The sequence below is a fragment of the Adiantum capillus-veneris genome, chromosome 18 (genome assembly GCF_014529385.1).
Source record: "Adiantum capillus-veneris isolate H3 chromosome 18, ASM1452938v2, whole genome shotgun sequence".
Taxonomy (NCBI): Eukaryota; Viridiplantae; Streptophyta; class Polypodiopsida; order Polypodiales; family Pteridaceae; genus Adiantum; species Adiantum capillus-veneris.
This window is the reverse complement of record NC_140948.1, coordinates 154,852,124-154,862,156: the sequence shown is the minus strand read 5'-3', so window position 1 is coordinate 154,862,156 and position 10,033 is coordinate 154,852,124. Positions and strand designations below refer to the sequence as shown.

At 42.2% G+C, this 10,033-nt stretch overlaps 2 protein-coding genes across 3 annotated transcripts; both read left to right on the top strand.

Moving 5' to 3' along the window:
* The first annotated feature begins 5,842 nt into the window (after positions 1–5,842).
* On the top strand, positions 5,843–6,990 carry LOC147436676 (uncharacterized). The gene is made up of 5 exons (XM_086488215.1): positions 5,843–5,962; positions 6,043–6,107; positions 6,261–6,268; positions 6,399–6,743; positions 6,869–6,990. The coding sequence occupies exons 1-5, from the start codon at positions 5,843–5,845 to the stop codon at positions 6,988–6,990; spliced, it is 660 nt and encodes a 219-aa protein (XP_086344341.1).
* Positions 6,991–8,212: 1,222 nt separating this feature from the next.
* LOC147436675 (uncharacterized) lies at positions 8,213–9,749 on the top strand. 2 transcript variants are annotated; one of them, XM_086488213.1, is made up of 2 exons: positions 8,213–8,350; positions 8,455–9,749. In XM_086488213.1, exon 2 carries the CDS (start codon positions 8,578–8,580, stop codon positions 9,445–9,447), a length of 870 nt encoding a protein of 289 aa, XP_086344339.1. In that variant the 5' UTR covers positions 8,213–8,350; positions 8,455–8,577; the 3' UTR covers positions 9,448–9,749. The 2 variants fall into 2 exon arrangements, with proteins under 2 accessions (XP_086344339.1, XP_086344340.1); XM_086488214.1 differs by having other exon boundaries at positions 8,228–8,350; positions 8,464–9,749.
* Positions 9,750–10,033: the final 284 nt, after the last annotated feature.

Sequence of the window (10,033 nt, the reverse complement as noted above, 5' to 3'; positions counted from 1 at the left end):
GATCTTTCTCTTTACCTCATCAGCCATGGTACATACAATAGGTCTTTCTCCCGAGCGAGGGACTCCTTGTTTTCCAACTCGATGTGCACCATAAGCCATGATTCCTGACATGCCAAAGTGTGTAGCAAAAAACTCTTCAATAGCAACCGCAAGAGATTGGGGTGTTTCCATGCTTTCCTCCTTGATTCCACGAATGACGATGTTCTTTGAGCGTTTTTGTCGTTCTTGCAATTCTTGAGTGTCCACATTCTCTACATTCTTTGCTTGGACAACGGCTTGCGTGATAGGAGATGTAGAAACCACATTATCCTTACATATATCAGCCCATGATTTGGATGCATTTCTCATCTCACATACATCATGTCGTATTGTATCTATCGTTTCCTCTTTCAATACATGATCACTCTCAACTTTGCTCAAGCGCTCTTTCACTACATTCATGTCCACAAGAGAGCGTTTACATTCTTGAACTTCATTCTCAAGATGCATCAAGCGTGTTGTTTGCATTTCAAGAACCTTCTTGAGGTGCTCATTCTCCACAACGAGAACTCTTAAAGTACCATTCTCCATTGCAAGTGCGCGCAAGAGAGAGAGAGAGAGAGCCCGTGTCTGTTACTATTAACTCGAATCTAGATTATGCCAAATGACCATCGATTGAAATCTGATATCTTCTATTTCAATAGCACTAGAACAGACCTTTTCCACTCAAAGAGGATACATAGGATTTTGCCAGTTGATCATCGATTCAAATCTGACATCTTCTATTTCAATAGAACTAGATCAAACCGATGCCATGTGAGAGAGAGAGAGATTCATGCCCGTGTCTATTACTGTTGACTCGATTTCCAAATGATCATTGAATGAAATCTGACATCTTATATTTCCTTGCATGTCCTGTATTATGCTAATCCGTATTTTGTGTCCTGTAGAGAGAACATATATTCACAGCACTGGACATTTGGACTGCAGCACAAATGGTACTCTAGCTGGACTACACTGCAAGGTTCGTTATTTCCATCCAACTCCCCATGACTACGCGTTTGCTTGGCGCAACACATAAACGCTACGGGGCAGGGCACGGCTTCCATTTCTTATAACTTTTGGAGAGACCACAGTGCCAACTCTCCACCATACTTTTGTATGGCACTTCTGCATGCCGTGCACTGTTTACTTAACATCTTCAATTTATGGCACTTCACTATAAGATGAAATGTTTAACTATTCACATTCCTTTTCTGTAGCTCGAGACAAATATCGGCGTGTAGCTTGGACAATCCAAAAACATTTGTACCACATTTCAGGTCAGTGAAGCACGGCATTTTAAATTGCAATCATTGATGCTTTATCTATTTGCTTGTTTTAGAATTTTGTAGCTTAGTTCCTTCAATTTTCTTTACTTGCATACTGCTTTCATAAGTATACAATCGATGTCGACCAACATCTACATATATTAATTATACATACAACTCTTTGACTAGTAAACACATGCAGTATATTGCAATCATAAATCCAAGTTTTTGCATCTTTACTTTTCACCTAAACAATTGATGCCATACTATATTTGTCCTCATTTCTCCCATACTAGGTATCAATATGAAGTTCTCAAGGCCTACAAGGTTACAGTCCAAGCGTCATGATGCCAAGAAACGAACTGCAGCCAAGTTGAAAGCAGCTCACCGTCCATATGCTAGGTCATGGTTTGAAATTACTCCATTATATAAAGATTGGATCATGCAATGTGACATCCTCGCTCACAATCTAGAACTATGTCCTTCTTGCGTGGTGACAAACCTCACGTACAACGAAAAACGAGGCCGTCAGACAAATGAAGTAGACAGTCCTGCTGCACTCACTTCAGTATTATTGTTGAGCGCTTTGGAACACGCAGCAATCAACTACTCATGGACGACATGTACTTCTTGTAAAACAACTAATTCCCATCAAAGATTTATTGCCATTCATGCACCTGACTACATAGAACGTATTCTCTCTAATCGAGAAATACACACACAACTGCTTAGCATTATAGATGTATCAATCAGTGTGACAAAAACTACACACGCAATAGCACGAGGATTACTGGAGCGGAGATCATTGCTAGATAACCCACTAATATCTTGGTCGAGTGCTGCTAGTCTACACTCTACAAGTCATCAGCTATCCTCCTCAAGCATTTCAGATGTCCTGGCTTTCAATATCAAGAACAATCCCATATTGCAGAGATATAAGTGCATGGCCGAATGACCACACAAAAGAATAGGGTTGTGCATATTGTCTGAAGAGGTTCTAGGAGAAATAATCCGTCGTCATTCAGAGGTACAACCCTTCGACTTGATGGAGCAAGCCCATGCCATAATGAAAACAGCTTCTCGATTTTGGAAACATTGGCTGAGCCATCAAGACGGCACGCATATACTACATACGACACGCATGAGTTTGGTTCCATACAACTCCGTAACGGAGATATGCTTCTCAATCGTGTTGCTTCCTTCATGTACAATGGCTTGCCAAGCCGGATATCAGATTTCAAAGACATCACAATAGAGTCAGCTCTTTTTCCGTTCTTCTTTCCTTATGGACATGGCCAGTACAATGGGCAGATTCGATTCAGTGACTATATTCGAATGAGAATTCACACCCTATTCTCTTTGTATACATTGTACAAGCCATACCTCCTGCTAATGTACCAGTTGAAACAAGCAATTTTGATCGCAAACAGTACAACAACCACCATTCTGCAGAGAGATATCGACAAGTACAAAAGAGCACACAAGAATGCAAACGACGAGGAAGCCATAAGGAACATATTCTGCTTCAATCTCCCAGCGACAATTGCTGGCAGTCCATCCTGGCATAGACGTTCATTAAAGGATTTGATCACCATGGTTGATGCATGGGGTTTGCCAAACATATTCATTACTTTCACAGCTGATGAAGTGACCACCACAAAATGGAATGAGATCCGTACAATCGAGATGATAGCTTAGACATTCAATGTTGAGTTCTCTTGGAAAGATTGTCCAGTTGAATGTGCATTGCTCTTTCACAATCGATTAAAACACTTCATGAACCTCTATATCTTACAAGGAAACCATATCTTGGGCCAAATTCATCACCACCTTGTACGGTACGAGATCCAAAACAGAGGATCCCTTCATGCCCATGTCATCCTATGGGTGGATGAGAAAGACATCGAGCAAACAGCAATAGAGATTTCTGCTCATATTCCTATTTCATTTGCTGATGAAATGCATGCAAGCACACTTTGTGAGCTCGTCCTTAAGAAACAAATGCATGTATGTCGCGATGCATGTCACGTCCACAGTCACAACGGCAAATGCAAGTACGGATTTCCATACGACATGCAGCCAAATCCTTGTCCATCTCTAGATTCCCATTCCTTGAAGTGGATGTACTATCGGCCAACTCACGATGATCGGAATGTGGTTCCGTACCATTCAACCGTTCTTCTACTTTGGGGCGCTCATATGAATATCCAACGTGTCACAAAAAATTCATCTTTGTCGTATTATCTACTCAAGTACACAATGAAGACTTAAGATATTGGACCATTGAACATATCTGCAGAAGCAGTGACCAAATTGGGTTTGGAAGGCCTCGACAAGATTAAACTGCAACTGATAGATGATGCTCTTTTGACTAAGCCAATTTCTACCGATAGAAGCTTCATTGAACTGCTTACAGATTCCAATCATAACAAAAAGCGACGGTGTATTCTACATAGATTCATCGCCTCCAGAACTCAGACAACATATCATGTCCAAAACACACAATGTTGTGATGCACCCTGTTGATTTGTATTGTGCTAGACCAACCACCCTTGAAACCTTGACATTCTTTGAGTACCACAAAAACCACATTATCGAAAAAAGTCGGCAAACTGCACAATCTGCACCTTTGTTGGACAACTATGGCAATGCCATTAAACATTAGAAAAGATTGGTCAGGTTCACCGAATACCATCCAGGACACCACACAGAAGCCTTCTTCTACAACATCTTGCTATGTCATGTATTCTTCCGAAGAGAGACAGAGCTTCTTTCAGCTAATAATACAATGGGCTCTTACTTCGTAGAGTGTCAGACAAGGGATTTGATCCAAAGCAATGAGGACTTAGAGATGTACATTACAGAGTACACACAAAGAAACATGCTAGTCAATGAAAAAATCGATCAGCTTGTCCATATGATATTGCAAAAAATTGCATTGCGAAGAGCAAATGAAACAATTACATCTTCAACAGATAATGACCCAGACATGGACCACCATCGAGTTAAGTCACTAGCCATATTGAAGGAGTTCGCTGATGTCAATGACTCAGAACTCACAACGGAACAATTCAATATATACAACAAATTGTTGAATGCCAAGAATGGCTTGCATGTCGTCACAGGGACACCGGGGAGCGGAAAAACACATCTTATCAGATATTTGACATATGAATATGTCAGACGAAACATGAGCGTCATACTTGCTGCATCGATCGGAGCTGCAAGAACAAGACTAAGCAGCATCGCATCTACAGTCCATTATCAATTCAAGATACCAACAAGAAATCAACAGTATCCTCTCTCTATTCATGAAACCGATGAACGATATTTGGATATAAAAGAAGCAGATATTATAATCATAGACGAGCTGTCTATGTTAACACGGACCACTTTTGACCTTATCATAAGACAGATTGTCAATGTAAGAAGCGGCACATTGACAGATCCCTTCAGCAACACATGTATTCTCTTGCTTGGTGACCTTGCACAGTTGCCCCTAGTTTGTACCCACTCACGGGACCTTTGTGAAGCATGCCATATCACAAGCTCGGTGCACTGGCTGCATGCAACTTTCTACAAGATGTCATGCTCCGTACGACATGCAACGGACCCTGAACTCCTCCAATTCTTGACCATTATTCGTGAAAGAAGACCAACCACATATGAGATCAATTGTACCTTGGGAGCATGCATTATAGATGAATCACATGTTCATGACTACATCAACGACTCCACTACAATAATTTGCACACATAGATCAGACATCCAACACTACAACAACCTTGCCTTGAATAAGTTGTACAATCAAATTGACATTACAAAAGTTGACCTGAAGGCGAATGCAGGTAACATAAATGTACTTCAGCAATGGCTCCTAGACCCTAAGTTCAACGAGCTGGACTCGATCGCAATTGGGGCTCGTTGCATGATCACTAAAAACATCGACTTAACAATCGGTGCAGCAAATGGTGCAACATGTATTGTTGACGCCATAACGCATAACAACGAAGGTCAACTTATATGTATCGTCGTTCTCATTCATTGCACCGGTAAAAAGATGGCACTTCGTCGAACAAAGCATAAACAAACTGCAATCAATGGCACATGGTTTCACAAATCCACATTCCCCTTGACACTTGCATACGCCATGACTGGACACAAGGCACAGGGTGCAACAATTTCTACCAAAGTTCTTCTTATCTTCAGAGATGCATTTGCACCGCGGCTTGCATACGTCATGTTATCGCGAATCACAGATCGTCGAAATCTCCGAATTCTCAATATACCGACTCCTGATATATTTCGCCCTGTACCACTCCATGTTATGCACGGAACTCATTAAAAATGTTTTGGTGCCTAGTAAATCATGTACTCTAATAGTTCATAAAATTTTCATATGCCTTTGTTTTCCAGCATCTGTGCACAAAATAATCTATAAACATATAACTGATGTCTCAAGAGTTCTTCCATTTTGATCTTTCGAAACTGTCATTAACTTGCACTGCACTCTCTGTAGCGCTACCTTGCGCTCCACTTTTCTCTCGATTCTTATGAACACTTTCTCATCGCTTCTGCACAATTCTACTATTGGTTTTTTCAGTATGAACTCTAGCCATGTCACCATTGCAGGCAACATAAATAACGAAGAGAATAAAATGAGCAATTCAAAGGTATACTGCTCTATAAACCATATCACATTATGATCCTGCAATGCACACAAAATACTGATCGCATTTGTATACCCTTGCAGAGACTTGTTACCCTTTTCAAGCAAAACATTGCCTCAAAGAAAAAACCCCAAATCGAACCACGTCAGTATCCAACAGAGAGACAAATGCATCTGCTTAACCTGGCAGGTTGCCGGCCAGACACTTACATCAATGGTTTTGCAAACTATGCTGAACTACGATTGTTAATAGACAGATCTGTAAAGCAGCTCGAACAAAACAAGAGCATGGGTATTAAAAGAGCAACATGTTAGCTCTACACACATGCAATTTTCTCTTTTTTTTCCTTCCTCTCATTGCTTTAAACATTAAAAAAACATGCTTTACTACAAGAAATACAAATTTGTTTGCCCCTTCTAATACTCTTTTTTTTTTTTAGGTCTAATGAAAGAGATCATTTGCAAACTATCTATACAGATTGACGTGCCCGAGGATCTCTTGACAGTCGAGGATGGTAATCGTCTGCTTCAATTGAAGACACCAATAAAGCCCTACATTCTTGAGATGTTGCACTATGTCTACGATGTCACGCTCGAGGACCTCTTAGATACAATGAGCAATGACGCAAGTGAGATCTTCGCAAGCTTCAAGAAACAATGCAACGATGAGCCACCATCAATTACAGAACAAAAACTGACATGGCAACACAACAAGGATGTTTACAAAGCACGCTTTGGAAGTGACTATCCATACGCTTTCATCAACATCGACAACCCACCCACAGGTGACACCACCATGACAAAAAATTTCAAGAAATACCCCACTCGATTATATAGTCTAATATTCTCAAGCTTCAGCATGCAATTTTACATTAATCCTGTTTCTTTCTTTCTTGCTTTTGCTGTGCAGAACAGGACAACAAGCCTCAATTTCTGCTTCTCGACCATGACAATCAACCGAGCAAAAAACAACGGACATTGAATACACCGTCTACTCCATCACATGCCGCCAAAACGGACGAAAGTACATAGGTGTCACAAACAATTTTGAAAGACGAAAGACAAAGCACATTCGACAACCACCTTCCAAACTGTGGTCCGACGTTAATCGTTACCAACCATTCGAAGAAAACTTCATTTTTGACATACTTTCCGTCTCCAAGAATTTACATGTAGCACGTACATTAGAAAAAACATTCATCAATACACATAGTAGTACAAGTTCATTTGGATATAATATCCTACGAGCTTATCCCCCTCACTGCAAGAAATACATGTTCTTGAAACAAAAAAGAAAGATCTAGATTGTCCTTGTCGCTTTCGTGGACGTCTCAATGAAATTTGGTTTTTTTTTGTCTGCTAACACAATATCCTTTTTCTCTCTTTCTCAAATATTCTGCACAAAAAACATGCCCAATATTTATATCAAGTACTATTATTCATTCACTGATAAAAAACTCAAATCAATCTCTATTGTTCCATATTTAAATCAATTTTGGGTCCTCCCATTTAAACTAAAAAAAAAAACCAAGCGCCATATTTCTTTGTGGCGAAATAGTCATGCTGCTTCTTCCTACAAATGTTAAATGTCAATTTCCATATGTGCTCCTGTATTCTATAGATATTACATAGCAAGGCCCACCAAGCAAGACTAGTTGAAATTTGAGGGCTATTTTGGGAATTTCCGCAAATTAGAGTCCCTTGTTTGCTTTTCGCGTGCTTTAATTTAATAGCCGTTACGTTTTCTGGCTACACAAACCCTCGTTTCAGCTCGGGCATTTCTTCATTTCCTCAACAAACATTCGACGAAGCAGAAAGCAGACGCCAAGCTAGCCATGGGCACATCTGGTGATGCAGAAGGGCCGGACTGCTGCGAGATGGTGAAGCAGGACTTAGGGCTGGAGACCGTGAAGCAGCTCGGTTGGGGAGGGCAGGGCTTGGTTTTACTCTGCCGCGACCCTGCGTCTGGCAATCGCTTTGCCTGCAAGGTGCTGGCCTCCCATCGTGAGCGTCAGCACAAAATCCTCCTCACATCGTCGTCATCATCATCGACTTTGCCGAAGAAGTCTGAAAAGAGGAAGCTTAAGATGAGGCCCAAGGAAGCCGTTGAGAATGCAAACTTGTTGCGGGAGGCAGAGCTTCTTCACCACCTTCGCGGCTTGCCTGGCATCCTGCCCCTCATCACCAAGGTCGAGGGCGATGACGGGTGCGTCCATTTATTTACCCCCTTCTGCGACGCGGGCGACCTCCTCGACAGACTCGACGCATGCCCGATCCTCCATGAAAGGGAGGCTGCCCACGTTGTGGCGAGCCTGGCCCGAGCCCTCATCTCGTGCCATGCTCGGGGCGTCGTCCACCGCGACATTAAGCCTGGGAATGTGCTTTTTCGTAGGTATGAGGCCACCAAAATGCAAATGCAGAGTATAAGTGCACAAGAATACATGAATTCTAGTTTGCAGACTAATTCTATACTTAGTACTAAACTAGCTGCTGCAGGTGCACCAGGACTATATTCATTAGAGCTACATGAGGTGTTGCTGGCAGACTTTGGGCATGCTGCGAGGGTGACGCTACGACCATCGCGTAGATATCTGGAGCCTCGGGGTCCTCCTCTACCTCATGCTCACTGACACCATGCCCTTCATCCAGCACCTTGCTCACGATGCCTCCGACAAAGACATCCATGCTGCCATCCTCTCCAACAAGCTCTCTCTGGATGGGTCCATCCTTGCTGCCTCAGCTCAGGACCTCCTCGGAGGCATGCTTTGCAAGGACCCCCAACATCGCATCACCCTCCAGCAAGTCTTGCATCATCCCTGGGTTGTCCTCAACATCTCGAACTGTTTCCAGAAGACCCTGAACCATGTCGTCGAGATGAGCCCTACTCCAAGTGCTGGCATCAAAATTCTCACTGCTGCTGGCCGTCCTGTATCAGCTCAAGCAGCTGACGTAGCTGTGCAGCCCAAGGCATCGAAGAAAGAACCTGTAATTCCTGGTATCCCAAACCACAATATTGTTGAGAAGAGCACTAGTATGCGAAATGCAGGTGGAAAAAATATGCACACCGTGTGGAGGACATCTGGGCATCTATCTGCATCGGCTCAAGTTGCGCAACCCAAGGTAAAGAAAGAGCCAGCTGTAGTCTCCAACACTACGAACCATATTCATACATGCGCGGCGCGGCCAGCAGTAGGATCTCCATCCTCCACCATGAATGCCATGCCTCTCGGCAGCCTCACACCAGCAGTAGCAGTGGGGCGGAATATCTCATGTATGCCGGGAAACAGTAGTAGCATTGCAAACGACGATGAGGTGGACGATGAGTTTCCCAGCTTTACGAGGGTAAAGCGACAACAAGTTCAAGTGCCATCAGCTGCATGCCATCAGCAGCATTGGCGAGTCGAGGAGGCTCATCAAAAAAGGCCAGCAGGCCACATACCCATGACCAGAAATTATACCTATGGAGCACCTCCTCCTTGCATCTGCTAACATTAACTGAAGCAGGAGCTAATCAGATAGGCTGATATATTTGAATTGGTGAATCCTGAAGAAGGTGAGAGAAACAATATATTAAAGCTTTTAACATTTGGTGCAGCGGTACTACGGATACCGGTTGTTAAACGTACTACTTGTAACTCCGCAACTGAAGACATCTCGTCTCAGATAATTTTGGACTACTTGTAGGGCTTTGAAGCTACAGGATCATTGAAAGATCCAAAACTGGTATAAATCCGTGTACATTCAATCTGACTTTATGTGTTTCTCTGTCAATTAATTACTGCTTCACTGATCTAAATATTTAATTACATTGCAAACTGTTGAGAGTGCAGCTTGTTGATATACTCTGCAAACATTTTGTGTTAGTTGTCAGCTTATTGGTGAAAAACTTCAAATTAGATCTCTTTTATTAAAAAAAGGCATGGCATATAAGGTACGTATTGCATGAATAAAGGAGCAATTTTTTTTATCAAGGGCATTCTCAAAATACAGCGGTGCCCAGCAGGGGAGAGTATGTTTACCTACATGCATACATGCTTTTCTTATCTGATATAATATTGCCTGGCAATTGATCAGT